The sequence below is a fragment of the Lepidochelys kempii genome, chromosome 26 (assembly GCF_965140285.1).
Source record: "Lepidochelys kempii isolate rLepKem1 chromosome 26, rLepKem1.hap1, whole genome shotgun sequence".
In the NCBI taxonomy this organism is placed as follows: domain Eukaryota; kingdom Metazoa; phylum Chordata; order Testudines; family Cheloniidae; genus Lepidochelys; species Lepidochelys kempii.
Window position 1 is genome coordinate 6,225,917 of NC_136405.1, and position 22,031 is coordinate 6,247,947.

At 45.0% G+C, this 22,031-nt stretch overlaps 1 protein-coding gene and 1 long non-coding RNA gene across 2 annotated transcripts in view; one reads left to right on the top strand and one right to left on the bottom strand.

Annotated features, from left to right (window-relative positions):
• Positions 1-22,031, bottom strand: part of BIN3 (bridging integrator 3) — a 56,200-nt gene that overhangs the window by 32,156 nt on the left and 2,013 nt on the right. The window contains exon 2 of the mRNA XM_073325115.2: positions 4,095-4,143. Coding sequence (XP_073181216.1) covers positions 4,095-4,143 — 49 coding nt within the window. The remainder of the gene's footprint in view (positions 1-4,094; positions 4,144-22,031) is intronic.
• Positions 1,160-9,924, top strand: LOC140903592 (uncharacterized). The gene is made up of 3 exons (XR_012156300.2): positions 1,160-1,769; positions 6,593-6,755; positions 7,560-9,924. It is a non-coding gene; the product is annotated as an uncharacterized LOC140903592 (long non-coding RNA).

Here is a 22,031-nt window from a genome sequence, read left to right on the forward strand (position 1 = left end):
CAAAATAATCCTGAAATGAAGTGAAGCCGGAATACGAGCCTGTACACCCATGACTAGGATTCTGTGGACTTCGCAAACCAGCAAGCCATACCTACCCATCTTCTAAGTAAGGCTATGGGTGGATAAGCAGTGCACAAAATCAATGCTGCTCATATGCCATTCCCCAAAGAGCATCACATGCAGCTTCAGAATAGAGGGAGGGGATTCACCCCACCGCAGCTTTAATGAGAGGGGGTGGAAGGGAGAGTGTAATAGACGCAGTCACCTAATTCACCAGGCCCATTAATTTCATCCCACCAATGCTGTTACTCCCGTATTAGAGATTTAAAAGGTTAGTCGTGCACAGTGGAAACTAAATATGGCAAACTTGCTGTGATGGAATTCTTGTTATAATGAAGCTCAGTTATCCCAAAGGTCTCAGGGGACACCAAAATCTTTGGCTAAACAAGGGAGCAGGGTCGAACAGACTCCGAAGTCTGCAACCCAGGTTTGTGAGCTCTGGAACACACACACTCAATCCTGCCCAGCCAACTCCCTTAAGGTCAACCAGCACCGCAGTGGGGGAAGGATACACCCCAAAACTGAGCAGACTGAGGGCGGGGGAACCCCTGACCAACTCACCCAAGGTTACTGGGGGAGGCTATGCTCTGGATCCCCCTCTTCCAAGAGAGAAAATGAGCTGACTGGCTTCCCTTGCTTTGCCTGGCAGTGATGGGAGGCTGTGCTCACTGTGGAGAGGCACAAGCAGCCATTCTTTTCAGCCACCTTCCAACTCAGATGACCCAGTCCCCACTGAAGAGTCTGGTACAACCCCAGGGTGACACAGACGAACTTCCGTTAGCTGGGGCCGCACTGCAGCTTGAACAGTGTAACCTTGTGCTTAGAGTGAAGTTGTCCTGGGGGTGGAGGGGACTGTCTCCACAATAAGAGGCTTCCACTGCGTAGTGGATTTAAACAATAAACATTCTGCACACAGATATAATTCTAACAGGTTTAAGTCCTATCGCTGGGCATTAGTTTAATTGGGCTGCGTTATTATGTCCTCTATCGTTCCCCTGACAGCAGGTCCTCTCTGTATATTAGATCCTCCCACCCAATCTCCTCGCCTCTGTACGAGCTCAGTGCCAGATGCTCTTTTCAGGGGAAGGGGGCGGGGGGGGGGGGGAGATTATTCCGTCTGGAATTGGATTTGCCCAGGTTTAGGTGGAAACAAAGTAGTGCCATGCCTGAGGGGGCAGGAGATCACTTCAGTTCACCAGCTGGTATTTCCTACAGGGGTTTCCTTCTACCTGAAGAGCTAAACTGTGGCTGACACTTTGCCCTTCTTCAAAGGATCAACAGCGAGTGGGCACAAGGAGTCGTGACTAATTCCTACTGCAGCCCAGTTTCCAGTGCTTCTGCTCGTACTAGAGCCTTGTAATCACAAAAGCTTTGGTGAGCGAAGCCTGCCATGTCAGAATGACTCTGTCTCTCTCCCCATGTTGCAACTAGCATGCTCTGGTGGGAGCCAACTGCTAAATTCTGACAACTGACTTTCTTTCTTTCTTTTTTTTTTTTTTTTGTGGTACAATCTTGTGAGTGGGAGAGCCTCTCCATAACCGCTTCCCTTCTGATGAGCTCTGGATGGAGCCCTGGAGATGCCACACCTTCCCACTTCCTGCAGCAGCCTCCAGAGGCCAACATCTGGAATAAAATGGAGAGCTAAAGCAGATTGTACTGCTGTTCACAAAAGCCCGCACAGATGGAATGTCTCAGCCTGCAAGGGGGAGGTAAACTCGGAGGTCTAAGCTAACTAGATGAGCTACAAAGCATCACTTCCATACCCTGAAACTAAGAGGAGTATAAATCTGAAGGTCAGGTTCTCAAGGGAGATTGGTAGTTTCCTGTCGTTTGTTCTAAGGACTTGTTCTTTGAAGGACTGTACTCTACACTTACCCTGTGCAGTTACATTGCTCCATGCTTCCTGTTTGGCACACATCTGTCCCAAGAGTATTGTTACAATTAACAAGATGGCATAGTGGAGGCCAGGTAAAAATTTCCAACTCTCTCCAGGTTACCATGTCATCAACATTTAAACTCTCAGCACTTCTGCTGAATTTGGGAAGCGGAGGGACAGATGAAGAGCAGGGGGAAGGGGAAAAGGCTTGGAACCAGTAACAGTCCTGGATGAAACTTTGCCCCTTGGACACGCTGAACTTGACAAAAGGTTTTTATTTCAGAAATTACAGCCCATAACTGCCAGTTTATCTCTATTTGTGGATGTGCTGGAGAAATCCCTGTAACTGGATAGGCAAGAGGAAAATGGCTACAAAAGCTCAGGAAGGAACTGGAGAGTGATCTCTTGTATTTGCCTATGATATACTGTATCTCCACATTGAAAGACAAGACCCAGGGAGCTAACAGACATCCCCATACTGCCACCATCCAAAATGCCAGGCACAAGGCATACCAGGAGGGAAGAGTGTTAGGGCAGAATCCACTGCAAACTGAGAGCAGAGAGAGATCTGGAAGGTTCAAATATTAACTCTCATTCAATCCGAGCTCCTGCTCTACCATTAGGAGGGCTAGCTTCAGAGGTGACGGTGGAGACCTTGGTGTGTGGCACTATGGGCAGTGATACAGGTTTATGTCGTATAAGGACTTTCAGGCAAACTGCATCCTGAAACACTTTACATAGTTAAACAATACGTTATGGCACAGGGAAAGGGAAATTAACAGGTGCAGACAAAGAAAATATGTACTCATATGAGACACAAAAATCAGATGGGGAGGAAATGTCCAAAAACACTGTTCAAGCCATTAGGAGACGCAGAGAAGAAGGCCCTTGCGCCAGCAGAGAAGAAACCAGTGCTAGATAGGTGGATGGAGCAAGTAAGGAAGTGAGGGAGTCAGCATCTCTGCGATCCGATAGAGAAAGTCAACGAGGGATTTACAAACCAAAAAAAGGGTAATTTTGAACTGGATCTTGAAATAAACAGGGATCCAGTGGATTTGCCTGAGGCTGGGGGTTGTATTTCTTTGCAGAGAGCAGCATTCAACACATGATGTCTGGATCACTAGAACTTGGGAAGACCACAGAAGAGTGAAAAGGAGTCAAAAGCCCTGATTAGGGTTTCAACATTGCCGTTCTTTAAGAAGGTCCCTTGCTTAAATTTTGCACTGCCAGTTTGAAGCAGAAAGCTGCCGTTCTGCAGCACCACAGAACGACACCATCCTTTAAATAAAAGATTACAGTTCATCAATATTGGGAAGTGGCAGAGTAAACCCTCCGTCTCAAGGGGAAACTTCATGCCACAAAAAGTATCTTTGGCACCTTAATACAAGTAACCCACGCAACCGAAGGAATTAGCAGTGGTGGGTGTCCCACAGAGGAAGGATCAGGAATGTTAGTCTGTACAGGGGATTAGTTCACCAATGCAGTTATAATTATAAAGCCAATGTCTCTGTCACACTAGCGATCAGGACGCTTCTTTTAAAGCAGGTACGCAGGTTAATTCAGGGATTGCTACTGTGAGCACTACAGCTTTCACAGGACAAGGACCATCTGCTTAGGCAGGGAAAATACCACAGCCAGCTGCAAGAAACAGCACTTGGGAAAGGACTTTCAAATTCATCAGAATACAAAATGCTTTTTAAATTTTCTTTTAAAGCAAATGCTGTGCAGTACAAATTAATTCATGCCTGAGTACTAAGCATCTCAGCCTCCTCTGATAAGCTTTCCTTTGGAAACAGTTATATTCAGCGATCTGAACCACTCCCCCTCCTCCATCTGCTCAGAAAGGATGAACAAACAAGCCATTGCTGAAAGAAGGAAGGAAGGAAGCATGTTCAGTCATCTCCTAGGAAAACCGTGCCAGAACGAAAGAGCCCCCTCCCTTAACAAACAGATCCTGAGACCAAAATACTGCATGTAGCTGGGACTCCCCCTCACCCACAGCACAAGGATGTGATGGTCAAACACAGCAACAGGTTCTGCTCACTCACATTCCCCTCGCACATACACACACAAAAATGGGACGAGTCAAAGTGCTGGCTTGACTCATCAGCCACATGATCACAGACTGGATCTAAAAAGGGGGAATTGGTTTACTCACTGTCTTGGGTACAATCTGTTTCTTGGGCTGCCCAATCTTGAACGGAATCCTGGAAAAGGAAGGAGGGAGAGATAAGGAATATGTAAGCGAACAAGAATAGCTGGCCTCACATGCGACAATGTCAAAAAACATGTTCCCCAAGCTCTTTCGTAGAGAAGGATTTTTGGATGCAAGCTTCAGTGGAATAACATCCCAGATCCTGGTACAACATTCAAGATAAAGTATATCTCCCTTTGGAGTCGGCTTCAGCTCCGGCATCTGTGATCTTCCCAAACAGCAGTGCCAGCTGGGTCTCCAGCAGCGAAATCCCCCTTTTTCCTCCAGTGTCCTATTAATACAACTAAGGGCTCTAGATGTCCAAGGCACTCCTTGGCAGAACAAGGGTCTGAAGGTTGTGCAAAATTTCAAAAAAAATCTGAAAGGGGAGGTGGGGGTGGGAAGGAAGGAATCAAACACTACAAATATTTACAAAGAGAACCTTAAATGGGGCAGGGGGAGAACGACCCTCAAAAACCACCACCCAAGAGTCTGGAGTTTTGACCTGCTTCAAAGGATTTTTCTTACCACAGCTGCAGGGATGGCTCACCTGCCAGCTGAACAGCCTTCATTCGTAAAAACCTTAATATGGTTGTGAGTACAAGCTGGATGAGCTATTCCCCCCCGCCCCCCTCACATAAGCTAGTTGGAAGGTGAGAGTGCTCACTACGTATCCATTTTTGGCTTGGTCAGATTGTTGTAGTCATAATCATAAAGCAATGAAAATAATTAAGTTTCTTTCCCCCCTTGATAACCAAAGTAATAAAAACACAATAATTCAGCCATTGCTTTCAATGTATTAGACTAATTTATGTTGTCTGGTTAAAATTCATGGTCCATAACGCTCCCAGTTTATACTAAACCCAGTTTACAGCATATTCTGCTGATGTAGCTAAGGGGAAAATTCCGTTATGTCTTTTAAAAATAGGAATAGCCTTATCCAGGAATTTCCAAACTAGAACAGACCAATGGTTCATCTAGTATGGTATCTTGTCTCAAACAATGTTCTGTACCAGATGCAAAACAGAAGGTGCAGAAGTCCCCTAATGGTCCTGTGCAAATAGCAGCACATTTCTCACATTTTTTACTAAAATTGATTTTAAAAATCTAATTTAGTTTATATTATTGAGTCTCTTAACCGGTTCATTTTTGTCAGTATTGCAGAGTGAAAATGGTTAGTCAGTTTCACTACGGTGTCTAATCAGTTTCACTTACAGGTTCCCATGCAGGGTTGCAAAGGTTGTTGAGGAAAGTTTTAATTCAAACAACTACATTGATTTCCAGTGATTATTTTTAACCCTGAAAACATTTTTATTATCCTATCGGTTTTGTAAAATCTCTTATATACAACAACTAACTTTTAAGATTAAACTACCAGTTAGAGACTTCTCTCTGCAGGCACCACTCCACAAACACCATACCATATGAGACAACACTTAATATGGGAATGACAGCAAAAACAAGATCATCCAATGACCCAATTCCCCCTTTGCTTCATTTCGGCCAACCATAGTCAAACCAATGGTATAATTAGTAACCAGTAATAACCTAGACTGCAATCCATACCTCCTGAACTGACCAAGGAGTAAAAGTCAACATTAGTCACAAATGTTTAAATTTAATTTCTGGAGTACTTCCTGTTTATTGTTCTCCAGCATGGCTGATGTAATTTTAGGCTATTAACCCCTTCCAGTTCCACTGGCAGTCACAGCAACCATGAATCACACTTCTTCTATAAACAAACAATTGTCTAGCATATAATTAAACTGTCAATAACTACTTGTGGTGCCTTACAGGAAGGAATAGGAAATTAAAGATTTTTCTTTTTTCGACACGGGTAAAAAGTCAATAAAAATGGGGCAACTCCCTTATTACCCTCTGGGCACTGGTCATACTATTGGAGTCAGTATAACCAGGTGCTATCTTTCATTAGAGCTAGTCATCTGTGAATCTGTGACAGTGTAAAAGGTATTCTGATGGGATCATTAGAAATCTGCATCAGTAACTGCCCTCAGGTAGAGGCCAGGAACAAAACTGGAGAACTGAGGGGGAGCAGTGGCATGGAGAAGAGGAAAACTAGGACCAAATACAGCTTCTGGTGTAAACAGATGCAGCACCGTGGCTGAATTTGGACCTGCTGTGCCCAGCCTGAGACTGGCTGATAATATCTTGCAGCAGGCACTGCTGGGAGTTCCTATAGAAACGTAACACTGGAAGATGGAGATTGCTGGCAGTAAGTGAAAGAAGCATGTATAAGTAAAAAAGCGTAATCATTTGATCTCCTGTGAAATATACAACATGCAGCTACTAGAGTGGCACCCTGAGGTCCCATGCATCACTGACACTATGCTGAAGTAATCAGCTAGCAAACATGCACCTTTAAAGACTTTGCCCTTCTACATGACGTTATAACAGAGAATCTCTGAGTGCTTACAAGCTGAATCTTTATCTCTGTTTTACAGATGGAGGACACTGATGCACAGAGAAATGAAGTGATTTACCAAAGGTCACAAAGTGAATCAATGGCAGACAGGAACAGAACTCAGGAATCCTTATTCCCAGTCCCCTGCCCTAAGCACTTAAAGGCCATGAGTAGAGATGTGGCATTTAAATAGAGATATTATGGTGAGTGGTGTTGTATCGATAAGAGGAGGTGGGGGAAATTCCACCAATGGCACCCCATTTTAATGCATTATTTACTATTCATGTTGCACCATGAATCGCACGGTGCATTACAGAAGAGAGAGAGAGGGACATGGTCCCTGCCCCAGAAACTTTACAGTCCCAGCCAAAGAACAGTTAACACTGTGCACGATTAGGGATAATTGTTTCTATGTTGCTAATGATTAATCTTAGTTAACAAAGAAACAAACACAGAATTTAAATACAGGCCCCTTACAAAGGCTCTGAACCACCACCAGCCAGAGAGGACCATTCAAACAGAGATGCCTCCAGAAAATTAATCTGCAACAGACAGAGTGGCTGGCTGCAAAACGCAAGGAGCATCAGTGAAGATAGCTGGAGTTGTGTGAGTCTCTAAACATTTGGTTGCAGCGGTTTTGGAGCTATGCTGATCCCAGGATACGAGAGAGACAAAGTGGCTTAGGTACAGAGTTGCCAACTTTGGTTGGATGAATTCCTGGAGATTCATCACATGACATTATCTTTAATTAAAGATGAATCTTTAATTCCTGGAGGGCTGGCAACCCTAGTTAGGTAATATCTTTTATTGGACCAACTTCTGGAGGTGGAAGGTACAAGATTTCGAGCTCCTTTCCCCAAAGCTGAAGGAGAGCTCAGCGGAGCTCGAAAGCTTGCACCTTCCACCAACAGAAGTTGGTCCAATAACAGACATTGTCTTGCTTGCCTTGTATTACTAAAACATGACTTTTCACCATTTACTTAATCAGACTTCTTTACCCAATACAGCTTTGCACTCTCATGAAGTATGGGGGCTTCCGAAGAAAAGGCAGCCGCTCTGGAAAATGTGTGGGGCACGGGGACAAACCCAACTGTCAGTCTTCATTAAAGAGCATGACACAACTAAATAAACTCTAGTAAAACAGGGACACTGGAAACTGACCAGATTAAATAACAAGTCATACTAGAAGGCCTGGATCCTAGTGTTCTAAGTCAACCAAGACCAGCAGCTGAGGGTGCAGGCAACTGGTAGTTTATGTAACAACTAATTGCAAGACGGAAGGGGATGGAGGAATCCGGCCTCAGACCAAGGGAGTATTTCAGGTCTTCTACAGCACCTGAGTAGCCTGGTTGAGCTTAAATTGTCTCTCTCCTTCCTCCTACCTTTAACCTGAGCTGACATAGTCTGCTTTAGCACTTGCGTTTCTTCTCGAGCCGAACTAGGATAAAACAAGAAGCTCAGGTCAATTAATGGATAATGGGATCAGCCCATCCTGTTTCAGATGGCTCACTTTTCTTTAAACTACTCATTACATTTATGCAATGAAGGGCAGTGCGGGATGTGAGCTACAAGATATTTCAACTCCATCTCAGTTGGGAAGGAAAAGGTTTTCACATCCAAAAAGTTCGGCGTACAAGGAAGAAACGAAGACTATTTTCTTTCACAGCAAAAGAAAGTCAACAGGATGTTCAACAAAGCTACAAATACACTTTGAAACAGCAAATATCTCTATCAGCACCATGATGCCAGTTGGTAATTATGTCTGTCTCAGTAAAACCTTTTTAAAAAACCCTGTTCATATAACTATTTTTTTTAAAATACTATTTTATATTTTGAGACAATTTTCCTGCTTTAATATGGCTCAGTAAAAAAGCAACACAAGAAAGAAGAACAGAAAGAATAAAGCAATGAAGTAGTAAGACGATCAGAACCACTGATCTTAGCTGAGATTTTAAAATAAATTGACACACCCGCAGCTTTGAAATGCAGTTGCAAGATGCTGCTGGCAGCAGAAAGAGATGTGCTCCAACAATCTGAGCACAAGCCCGAGAACCAATAACTCCTCCCGGGTTCTAATCCCAGTTCGGACATTCTATTGCTGTGATGCCTTGGGCCAATCATTTCACTACTGTGTGTCTCAGTTTTCCCGTCTGTGAAATGGGGATAATATTATTACCTGATACAGGGGGGATGCACAAATTAGCAGCTGTCAGAGTGCGCTGTAAGATGAAGAACTCCAGGTATTATTAGTCCGCCTGGATACCACAGCGATGAGCATATCAGAAATAGATCAGGTTGACATACGGCTCCACATCTTTTACTATGTGTTACAGAGCCTCCTCCTAGTGTGCCAGAGCCGCAAATGCTACCCTGAAAACCTGAGCACGTTTCCACACAGCCTAGAGGAGAAACCTGGTCTTGCGTGTGTTTCGGTTCTATTATTTCTGCTGAGCGAGAGAAAGCTGGGGTTGTGTTTGGGGTGTGAAATCCCTTGAAATCATGTTCATAAACAGTGTGGGCACGCTGAGTCAGTCGGAGCTTTCCCACTCTGAAGAGCTCTCTGGTCAGATACAGCCATTTAACTCAGCAAGCCACAGTAACGGTAATGCCATGAAGATTCCAGGCCTCATTCTCTTGGCTGGCGGGGGACTGCGGCAAAGGCAGCGCACGCAGCCCCCATCGGGACATTGTGAGTCGTTCAGCGGAGCCAATCTGGCTCGTTTGGGAACACCGATTTCAGAAGGGAGGCTCCACCTAGTCTTCCTCAATGGAGGGGAGTGAAGTACTGAAGAGAGGGGCTGGGTGCTTAAAGTAAGAAAAAAGTGTAGGTGGGTGGAGAGAATCCTGAAAGCATCCCATCAGGGAAGTTGAGGAACCCCTGGGAGGGGAAGGTGTGGCTAATTTTCTCTGAAATTTCCCCAGCAATGTAGTATACTTCTCCATGTACAAGCTCAAAGTCACACACCAAAGGGTCTAAGGCTGTGTCTACTCTACAGTCTATGTCGGTAGAACTCACGTTGCTCAGGGATGTGAATAAATCACCCCTCTGAGTGAAAGCTTATGCTCTAATAAATTGGTTAGTCTCTAAGGTGCCACAAGTACTCCTTTTCTTTTTATAAATTACACTGGCATAAGCACCGGTGTGGACAGTGCTATGTCGGCGGGACAGCTTCTCCCACTAACATAGCTTCTGCCACTCGCAGAGGTGGTGTTGTTATGCTGACAGGAGAGCGCTCTCCTGTTGGAATAGAGCGTCTTCACCAGATGTGCACTGACGCAGCTGCGTCACTGCAGCGCTGTACATGTAGACGTGCTCTAATTCTCCTCCGCATGCACGGGAGAGTTGCTGATAAACCCACCAGGCAATGGGGAATACAGCCCAATGAGATTTGCAAGATTTACAGATTTTCTGTAGTCCCCTCTGAAAGTAAGATGCAGAGGGGATCGTCCGACTGGATCAGACCATGTGATTTCTAATCTAGGGCTGCAGTTGTGGTTTTATCTATTCTCCTGTATAATAACGTTCCCCACCCCGCAGCAAAACGCTCAGTTTCCTGACAAATCTTGGACACTCTTGCTCCCTCATCAGACAAAGACCAGAAAAAATGGAGGAGGGCTATCAATCTCAGGAATTTAAATGGAAATAAGCATAGACTGCAACAAAACACATGGTAACACCCTCCACTTGAGGACCGCAAAACACTAATCAGGCTTCCTAAGACCTCTCCCAGGTAGATAGGGAAAACACATGAATATTTTCAGCCACCACTGAAATGCAGCTGCTTCTGGGGATATGAACAGCTGCTGTTCAACATTGCACAGCAATCTCCAATGATGGTTTAGGACAGGAAGTAAGGAAAAAGCTGTATGCAACTGAAAGTGGAGGGGAAGTTGGAGGGGGCACAATGTATTTACCCACAATGTACATGGTCAGGACCTCAGGGTTTACACTCAGACTCCTGCAGAAAGTGCCACGGGCTCTCAAATAACTAGAAGGGGTCAGACTAGGGCTCACTGAAAAATTTCTGTTGAAACTGGTTTTCAACCAAAAATTGGGTTTCCAACTCAACAACATTTTTCATGAAAAGCATCCGCTTTCCAAGGAAAAATTTGATTTTTCATCAAAAAACTCAACGCTGCGTTAAGTTCACCTTAATTAGGTGACGGGAACTTTCTCAGCAAAGTGCTGAAAACCCTCGATTCCCACTCCCACCACACACCATCTGGGACCTTGTCTGCATTAGCAGCAGTGGGGCAGCTACAATGTTTGTAGCAACAGTGGACGCACTAGTGAAGACGGGGGGTAGGTGCTTCTCGCACAGTATGATTCAGTGCTGTTCTGTGCACCTTTTCCTGACATAATAGTAAAAATGCCCAAGCCCCTTCTACACTAGCAACCTTAGGCAGCTGATGAAATATGGGTAACAATTCTGCTAATATAGATGTGTCCTTGCAAGAAGTGGGCAACACCTCATAGGATCAGGGCATAAGAGAAATTATTCACTGCATGCTGACAGTGTGCTTGGTGCTGTACAATGCCTTAGTGAAAAACCTATACAACCACCGAACATCCACGTCTCAGATAGCTGAATCAGGAGTCCGAGACTGTCACAGCCTTAAAAAAAACCCCTATGACCGTATACAATGCACCAGCAAGTGTCCAAGGAGCAGGGGGGAATTCCAGCCCCAGCCCTCACAGGTGAGAGATGCATGAACACAAGACACAGTTGGAATTAATATATCACATCACTCTGGATGTCTTGCTGTACTACACGGTGTCCATGGAAACCGCATGCACCGTCCCACCCCACTCCCCCTTCTTTATAAGAACTCATAGCAACCACTCCAAACAGAACACTAATGCGAAAGGAAAAAATTATTCAAATGGATCACAAACAGCTTATGTTAAGAGAGATACTGCGCCAAATTCTGTGTTGACTTCTGCCCATGAAGCTCCATTGGGAGGTCAGTGGGATTGCCTGGGGCATGCAGCAGCACAGAATTTGGCTTAGAGTATTGGACACCTCTGAAATCAACTGAAAAATATACAGACTTAACCCTGGGTTTCACTCCGCCCCGACAAAGCTACAGGGCACAAACCAACAAAACTGGTCTCACTGTGAGCCCCTATAACAAAGAAAAAACTCATAATGTAACCACGCAATTTATGTTGCCTCAAACTATAATCCTTAAGTATTTAGTCCTTTTTGTTCCAAACCTGCTTCCACTGAGTTCAGTAAGAAGTAAGCCCACAGACTGTAAGCTCTTTGGGGCATGGACTGTCTTTATCCCTTGTGTCTTCTGCAGAGCCAAGGCCAGTGTTAGTGCTCAACAAATGCAATAATAATGTCAGAAGTTACTCTCCCACCCGCTCCAAGATGATAATGAAAAAGCTAATGATATTTTACTCACCCATCAAAAGAGAATTACTCACGCCAGGTGCGTGGGCGAACAGAATTTTGCAAGGCTGTTTTAGGCCCTGACTATGCTACAAAAATAACCATTTTAAGCGTGGTTGTGAAAGATGGTTGTGGCTTAACTCTGTTATAAGATTGTTTTTTAGTCACCCGTATGGACCACCACCACCACCAAATCATGTGATAACCATGTTAGAGTTAAAAGAGGGTGCTCACATAGTTTTTTCTGTACACACAGGTAAGAAAAAATTATGGCTCTGATCCTGCAAGCTGGTGCACGTGGAGGGGACCCCTGAGCCTGTGTGGACCACCATGGATTCCAGTGGCTCAGGGGTTCAACTCACACAGACTAATTTGCAGGATCAGGGGCTACATTATAACACAGGTAACTACATTTCACTATGGTGTTTAAACATGAGTACTTCTGTAGTGCATGTGACCATCTGTGCTATAAAATCAAGTATCTAGGTATATGTAGGAAGTAATTATCTATGTAGCTATTTGTACCTTGCTCACCACTTTGGTATCCAAGAGCTTTTTTTGATCAAATTTTATCAGATACTAAGGGTCAAATGCTGGTTTCACTGGGAGCTCTGCCATATACACCAATGAGACCATGATCTGGGCTTTAGAAAATACCCTTGTTTGCTTTTCTCTAGAACTCAATGATCAAACAGGTGCTAGCCTGCTATCATTATAAGAAAATTCTGTTTAAATTCCATCATGAAAAGTGGCATTTGGCAGAAAAGCCCTCAGTGCATGGGACACGGAGAATCAGCTCCCCTCTCATCCCTAGAAATGGGCCTTCTAGTGCAGAGGTAACAGCGCTTCTCTTGCAGAGACAGAAGACTGCATTCTCCAGAGCTGTCAGGCCTGCACTAGGTTCCCTATAGAACTAAGTTCACTCCAAAAAGGTGACAAAGAAGAATTGCGGGTTGAGACCAAGTTTAAAAAATGTCAGCATACAAGGTATTTTGTGGGGAAGGTAGGCAAGTTAGCAGTTATAACCCATTGAAAATGGAGACTTAGTCTAAAAAGTACCTTCTTAACTGTAACTGAAGTATCCCTAGACTGTAAGAAGCTAGAAATAAAGCTCTTTGGGGCAGGAACTGTCTCTTTGCATGTGTTTGCACAGCACCTAGGAAGATAGGGTCGTGATACTGATCAGGACTTGGGGCGTGGCTGTAATATTAATAATGTTAATAAATAATAAATGTTTATGCTGGAACCTGAACATGCCTGTCATTTCCCACCTGTTCCCAAGTATACTTCCTCCCAGGACCTCTGGAGTAGACAGGGTTCAGTGATCTACACAACTGTGATTTATTGCGCTACATGAGCTAATCATCAGCCTTTACACACCGAAATCATTTGGAAAATGGATTAACATGGAAGTCTTGTTAGATCAAAACCTGGTAAGGGTTTGGGGAGTTAAATGTCACAGGACTCTACAGTTCAACTCCTAACTTTAAATTAATGCTAGGTGTTTAGTCTAGTTAGTACGCTGGAACTAGAAAACTACTGGAGGAGGTGAAATGTAGCTTGAAAACCTGCTTTTGAGATACAACAGACCAAGGTTTTAAGTATTTTCTTCCATAACTACAAGTACCCTTTAGATTATAAATAGATGCTTGCATTGTAACTGAAGAGAAAAAAACAGAAACCACTGGCCCCCAGTAATGGTCCCAGTATAGCCCAAGTCATTCACGTTTGCTTTTAGAGAATGGAGGTCAGAAGATCAGTTCTGTATTTTCTACTCTTTCCCCCAAAGTGACCTGGGATCTTTAAATTTCACCCGTGACAGCCACAGGAATAGAGCTCACTTTAATATGTCATCTGAGGGCCAATACCTCTAGCCATACAGCCCCCACCTGAGTATGGCCCTGAAATATCAGCACAGGAGAGGAAATCCAGATCCTGGTTTGGAACTTGAGTGGAGACCTCCTGGTCTCAAAGTGTGTTGCCACCTAGCCACACACAGCAACTTGCTGTCTTCCATTCCTCACCTGTAAATCTGCAGAAAAAGTGCTTAACTGCCTATCAATGCTGCGGCGACAGAGCCACTAAATACCTGCTACACCACAAATACTCACTCCAAAGGGCACCAAAAACCAAGCTACAACTTCTCAACGCAGTCTCTGGGGCAGCTCATGTAGGAGAATATAATCCAAGCAAGACACAAAATCTTAATGATGCCAATGTGGGTCACAGAAGGATCAAGTTTCAAAACTACCTACATAAAATATCGCTCCCCAAACAAGCCTAATTCTGCTCTAATTAAAGTTGGCCCTAAAACATGGTAGAGAAAACATCATCTAGTCATAACCAGGTGTGGAAGTCAGGAGATCTGGGTTTGATTCCTGCTTCTGTCACAGATTAGTTATGAGGTCTCTGGCAAGTCACATCCTCTCTGGGTCTCAATTTCCGCATTTGATCCCAAGGATTCCAGTGTGCTTTATAAACATTAATTAAGCCTCGCAATACCTATGCAAGGCAACTATTATCTCCATTTTACAGATGGGGAAACTGAGGAAGAAAGACTAGGCGACCTTCCTCAAAGCCACACACTGAGACAGTGATAGAGCCAGAAATAAAACTTTGTAGCACCATGACTCAGTCCCTTTCCCTAATCACTCGGGTAAACCTCCCGCTAACCTTCGAAACAGTACATTCCACGCTGCGGACATGCATCTGATGAAGGCCATTGTTGGAGAGAGGCAGCACGCTCAAACTAAACAAATAGTGATATATCGGCTAAACAAAGAAAACTCTCAGTCTTGCATGTTTGGAACAAGGCTCATCCTCTCTTTATGCAGAACTCCCAGCAAGCGAAGTGATATAAATGTTAGACATTTTTTACCCTGACATTTGGGAAGCAGGGCACAATCCCCTAGACAATAGATCCCCTCTGATATGCATGTTGTTCTACAGAAGAATTTGCTACTGCCTGGCTCGTTCACAATCACCGCAGCCTAAATGGTCCAAGTGTGACCTCAGGAATCTTCCTACATCAGAGGCTGCACGTCAGTAAGACCCTTTCCCCTCCGAAGACGTACTGAATTCCAGACCTAAGTGAATGACACAATTCATTCAATAAGCGGCAGCACGACTTCACATTGGCCATATCTGCATGAATTAGCGACTATTACAGTTGGCATGGCCTGCCAGCCATTGACAACCGAACTGAGAGCGATTGTCTGCGTTATACACAGACTAACCTCCTCAGAGTTCAGGTCTCTCACATTCATGTGGAAATGGGGCCACAACACGCGCAAAGACTGACGCTGATCTGTTGTGGAGGAAGAAAGGGGAATCACAGATTTCAGTTGAGTAACCCCACCCTTGACAATGACCCCTCATTCCTATCCCAGCAAAAGATGAAAAATTCATCTCCCAATCACATGGCTCAGCGGGAACCATGTTTAAGCTATGCTCTACCATGGCTTTCCCGGATGGCTCCATCCTGAGTGTCTGTCTTCACTGCAGTATTAGCGCAGGTGACTTCTGTTGAGTTACCCTAGTTTGGGTGAGAACGGCCACACCACACAATAATCCTCATGCTGCTGTGTCCACACTGACGCTGCTCTCACTTGTGTGTTGTGCTAGGATTTCTGGGGGCATATCCCATGGTTCCAAACTGCAGTAAACTGAACTGCTCCAGGCATTCCTTCTCAGGGAATTACAGGAGAACTCATCTGTCCTTTCTGGGCAAAGGAATGGGGCTGTGGGAAAGGACCAGCGACACTCGAGTGGCTCTAGCCTGAGTCCACACTACACGAGTGGCTGCGTTAATAGCTGATGACTTGTGCTAATCTGAACTTTAGCTTGTACCACCTGACAGGCCAGTGGACTCAAGTGAAAAGCACCATCATGCTCAGTCTAGGGGTACGTCCACACTGCAATGTAAGCCCAGAGCTAGTGGAATGTGAGTCAGCAGACCCTGGGTTTGAGCACCTACACTGATTGTCAATCCTCCATTAGGAATTTTCTAACCTGGTCCCAAAACTGGGGTTCAAGCATCTACACTGCATTTCGCAGACCTGAGTGCAATCAATCATATCCCAGCTTTCCCAGTGCCCTCCCGCCATGTGGCTGCTCTAGCTTTTTGTTGTGCAGTTTGGGAAAATCTGACTGTCCACTAAACTTGACTGTCCAAAGGTCCAAGAAAGCCAGCCTGTGGGAACGTGGGAGACTTTTGGCCAACTCCCAGAGCCTGGGTCCAGTGGGGCTGCATCTACACTGCAAAGTAATAGGGCTTGAACCCTGGGTCCCGGACTCCCAGTTTGACTCAGGCTTGGACCCTTCACCCTTGTGGGGTCCTGGGACCCTGGGTTAGAATGATTTGGGTATAGATGGAAGGAGGTTAGGCTTGAGCCTAAGTCTGAACCTTGGGTTTATGCTGAAGTGTAAGTGCACCTAACTGTTTTTGTGTGGGGACGTGACCTGAGTTATAACCAGGGATCCTAGTTTTCTGTGATAAAAAAACCCAAATCCTCTGATTAAAAAACCCATAAAAATCCACTTTTTTCGCTATTTAAAGGAAACGCTGACCTTTAGTTTCTCTAGCCACAATATATATAGGTATCAGTTGACACAATGTTTTATTGATATATTTACAATTTTTAAGCTGACAGCCCGAGCACCGTTGCCTGGGGCTGACATCCCAAGCCCTGCCCTGCCCATTTCCCTGATTATCTGAATTTTTGATTATCCAAACTGGTCCCATTCCTAATTAGATTGGACAGTCAGGGTTCTACTGTATATGGTTTTATTTTCTCACAAAATGTAAAAACTAAAGATTCTCTCTAAGAACACAACTTCTGCATTTTTCCATGGCAAATGGATTTCTAGGCTCCCTGGTTATAACTCATGTTAACTTTGTAGTGAAGGCAAATCCTTAGTGTAGATAGGAGGTTAACATGCAGTTATGCTCTGAAAAGCATAACAATGACATGATAAAATTCTCTGTTTACTGTCAGTTATTTCTGATCAGACTGGACTGGCTCAGTTTGAATGTTTCGTTCCTAACCGTCAGCTCTACAGACTCACCAGAGATCTGAGGGTCAAGCTGAGTTCTTTCTGGCTCATTTCTCACCACTGATAGATTCTGTATGCCAAATTTTCCCTTCAGTTACACCTGTGGTATCGTATTGTCTTCAAAGGAGTTACAAAGCTGTAATTTGGCAGCATTTAAAGCCCTGTACTGTATTTCATTAATAACGATATTTACGATATCTCAGCCATCTGGTTTTATTAGCTCTGCAGTGCTAACAGGTGTAAAATGTAGCAAAAACTGATTCTCAGTATACAGAGAGTAAATCTGCTGAGCCAGGTGCTATTTTCAGTTATTTTTCTGACCACGGCCACATTTAAAAGCGCGTTTACAGACAAAGACTAAAGATTATTTGTCTATCTGCCAGCCCTGCAAACTCAATCTGGGATCTCAGAATCAAGCTAAATTCTCTCTTTCTTCTTACATCAGCATACATCTACCTCTAACTATTTTGGCTCTGCGTGACTAACACGATTGAAAAATTGCTTAGGGCAGTGAAAATATTTTTAATTAAATGACCAGCACACACGACAAGAACTGTGGATGTGATCTGTCCCATAATGTTTTAGGAGTCTTGTACAGAGTTTTTAGCAAATCTGACAAACACACACAGAGGAATTTTTTTAAAGTTTTTTGTTTGGAGTTAAAGGCCCTTCAACAATATTTACAAACCAAGCATCCCGTCATTGTGTGAATGCATGAGAATCTCCAAGTGAAACTATCTATTATTGCCCAGGCTGAACAGAACTAAAAAAGAAGAAGTGCATAAATGGATAAAAAAAAAAACACAGGAGGCTTTTACTCTCCTTCCATTTTTAACAATCAAAGTTAAGGACATTTTAAGTAATATGACTTTTAATGTGACACAGTCCCCTTAACTTTAGGCAGATTTATAAATGTTTGCTTTTAGGATGCAGCCATTTATAGCATAGAACACAGACGATGCAGCGGTGTCACTGAAAGCGCAGGTGGAGTGATTCTGTGTTGTGCAATTTGAGTAGTAAGATTGATACAGGGTGAAATGAATTGATTATTTTAAAATTAAGTGCAGCAATAGGTATTTCTATGTATAATTTATCACAATAAAGTGATGCATGAGTCAGGACTAAAAATACACTGATTAGGCTACCTGGTCTATAAAGTACGTATTCCTTACATAGCCTGCTAGCCATCTATAGGGCAGTATAATCAAGAAGATGATTCTGTTAATCTATCCATGCCATTTGTCTTCAAGGCAGATCTGCTGACTTTATGGATACAGAAAAGTTTCTCCTGTGGTCCTCGAAGAGCCAATATAAACACAGCAGAGTGAGCTGGAGTCTCTTACAACAAAAGTTGTCAGCAAACTTCTGATCCTAGAATCTTTAGTACTTATGGTGACAGTAGGAGGCAGAGAGAACACTGCTGGATTTTTCAACTCACAACTTGAATTTGCGGTGCTAGCAGCTAGGAAAAAAAAAATCAAATATTTGACTTGTAAACTGAGACCATTTGAGCAGGAATCAGTGAACAAGAATAATTACAAAACCCAACAAGGGTTTCTAAGCAAAACTTTATGCGGGGAAATGGAGGTCAGAAGAATCTAAGCAGAAATGCTGCACATTGATCTGTTACAAAGCAGGAAATCGAGTTTTGTAGCCGGACAAGTAACTTATATTTAGAAAATCATTCTGGATAGCTGAGTAATTAAAGCAGGTATGCATGTATACTGATGATGCGCGTACATGACAAGGCTTGGTTTAAATGTCTCCATCAAATGATTTTGAACATTACAACAAACATTTGAAATGCCTCAGATAGATAAATACCAATAATCTTAAAGAGAATAATCAGTTATTTTAATTTATTGCAAATAAAGCGTACAGTCATTTGAAACCATGAGTGTGAAGGGCTGCATTAGTGTTTCAAGTATCTGATCACAGATCCATTTTCATTAATAACAGAAGCACAGATAAAGCAAAAGAGTACATTTATTTTATAATCATATTTGCAATAGGCAAGGAGGGTAGGTAAGGAGGAGGATGCAGTCAGAGAGAAGGGAGAGATGATTAAGAGGGGGGGAACCAGGAAGGAAGGGAAGGGTGTGTGTCTGGGTAAATAATAAGACGTTAAGTGAGTACTATCCTACTTTTGCGAAAACCAATCTCATTTTTGGGCAGGATGCCCTAAGCATATATGCACATTGCTGAACTCTGGTCCTTACTCAATCCATCCCTCCCTTCTGTTTGCTACTGTCCCATCTATGGCATTAATTGATCTTTAACTATTCATGGTAAATAGGCCCATGGCCTGTGATGGGATGGGATCTGAGTTACTACAGAGACTTCTTTCCTGGGTATCTGGTTGGTAAATGTTGCCCACATGCTCAGGATTCAGCTGATCGCCATATTTGGGGTCGGGAAGGAATTTTCCTCCAGGGCAGATTGGAAGAGGCCCTGGGGTTTTTTCTCTGTCCTCTGCAGCATGGGGCATGGGTCACTTGCTGGAGGATTCTCTGCACCTTGAAGTCTTTAAACCACGATTTGAGGACTTCAATAGCACAGACATAGGTGAGAGGTTTATTGCAGGAGTGGGTGGGTGAGATTCTGTGGCCTGCATTGTGCAGGAGGTCAGACTAGATGATCATAATGGTTCCTTCTGACCTTAATATTTATGAGTCTATCTAACATTAGGCCCCAAACCCACAAACATTTACACATGGTTAACTTTACACATTAGTAGAACCTCTGAAGTCAGTGACGGGGCCTTAGATATAATAAGCTCTTTGGGGCTGGAAAGATACCTATGCATGCATCTGTATAGCACAATAATGGCCTGATCCTTCTTGGAGCTTCTTAGTAAGTACAAAAAGAAAAGGAGTACTTGTGGCACCTTAGAGACTAACCAATTTATTTGAGCATGAGCTTTCGTGTGCTACAGCTCACTTCATCGGATGCATACCGTGGAAACTGCAGTTTCCACATACATACAGTTTCCACGGTATGCATCCGATGAAGTGAGCTGTAGCTCACGAAAGCTCATGCTCAAATAAATTGGTTAGTCTCTAAGGTGCCACAAGTACTCCTTTTCTTTTTGCGAATACAGACTAACACGGCTGTTACTCTGAAACCTGTTAGTAAGTACATATTCTTTAGGTCAGAGACCGTATCTTCCAAATTGTTCGATGAAGTATCTAACACATTTACTTTAACGCACAAACATTCATAAATAACAATGCTTAACATTCCCAAGCTAAGATGAGGTATGCTGCCGGGCCTGTTACAAAGGCAGGAAGCCTTCCCACGAGGAAACTGGACAGCATTGCTAGATCACACGCAGAGTACATACAAAACCCTATCCCCCAGACTGTATTGTTACTATTTTGATATTGACATTATGAGGTGCAAATAATGTCTAACACAAACATATTGAAATCCACTTGAGAGGCAAGATACAAGTTAAAGTGACTTCAGATAGTTCTAAACCCAAAGCAGGTTTCATAAAACCTATTAATAGACTGTTTCGGGCATTTAAAAAACTAGCAAAAAAGTTTTGTTTTGATGTAAGCCTTCCTCTGCTGTGTTTACATTACAGACATTGTTATGCAAGTACAGTATATAAATAAGAATTTGGGACCAGACCCAAAACCCTTTGAAGTCTATAGGTGCCTTTCCATGGACTTCAAGATGTGTTGGATCAGACCATTAAGCCCCTAAAAGTTGTTTCTCTTCCACAGACCAAGAGCTGCTTCACCAAGGGGAGCCAAGTTGCAGAGTAGCAGCCGTGTTAGGCTGTATCCGCAAAAAGAAAAGGAGGACTTGTGGCACCTTAAAGACTAACTTTTTAAAGGGGGAGCCAAGTATCAGTCCCGTTTTCTATCAGGGGGAATTAATGTGCAGAAGGGAAGCAACTCTCACACCAGAGCGGAGAGCAGCCGAACTAGGAACTCAGGCTGTTGGATTCTCAGACCCTTGCCCTGTCTGCAGCAGCCTGGTGCTGGGCCGGGGGTGGGGGAGCGCTGAGAGTGAAAGGGACTAAAAGAAAGTGAAAATAACCAGGCCACTTTCACTCTCCAAAGGGAGTAACAAACACAGGTGGCGAGAAGTAAACAACCACCCCACATACACTGGGTCACACAGGACGGTAGGCGAGGCAGCTTCCCGGCCCCCCGACGGTAACAAACTTGACATCACAGCACTTTACTACAAGGGAGACGGGTGCGGGAGCTGGGGGGGGTAGACACGAGTGGGGCGCGGACAGCAGGTCAGTAGCGGATGCAAGGGGGGAGGGGGAGGAGAAGGGGAGGGGGAGAAGGGAAGGGCCCGGAGCACCGGGGGGGGGGGGGTGGGGAGGGGGAGGGGGAGAAGGGAAGGGCCCGGAGCACCGGGGGGGGGGGTGGGGAGGGGGAGGGGGAGAAGGGAAGGGCCCGGAGCACCGGGGGGGGGGTGGGTGGGGAGGGGGAGGGGGAGAAGGGAAGGGCCCGGAGCACCGGGGGGGGGGTGGGTGGGGAGGGGGAGGGGGAGAAGGGAAGGGCCCGGAGCACCGGGGGGGGGGTGGGTGGGGAGGGGGAGGGGGAGAAGGGAAGGGCCCGGAGCACCGGGGGGGGGGGTGGGTGGGGAGGGGGAGGGGGAGAAGGGAAGGGCCCGGAGCACCGGGGGGGGGGTGGGTGGGGAGGGGGAGGGGGAGAAGGGAAGGGCCCGGAGCACCGGGGGGGGGTGGGTGGGGAGGGGGAGGGGGAGAAGGGAAGGGCCCGGAGCACCGGGGGGGGGGTGGGTGGGGAGGGGGAGGGGGAGAAGGGAAGGGCCCGGAGCACCGGGGGGGGGGTGGGTGGGGAGGGGGAGGGGGAGAAGGGAAGGGCCCGGAGCACCGGGGGGGGGGTGGGGAGGGGGAGGGGGAGAAGGGAAGGGCCCGGAGCACCGGGGGGGGGGTGGGGAGGGGGAGGGGGAGAAGGGAAGGGCCCGGAGCACCGGGGGGGTGGGGAGAAGGGGGAGAAGGGAAGGGCCCGGAGCACCGGGGGGGTGGGGAGAAGG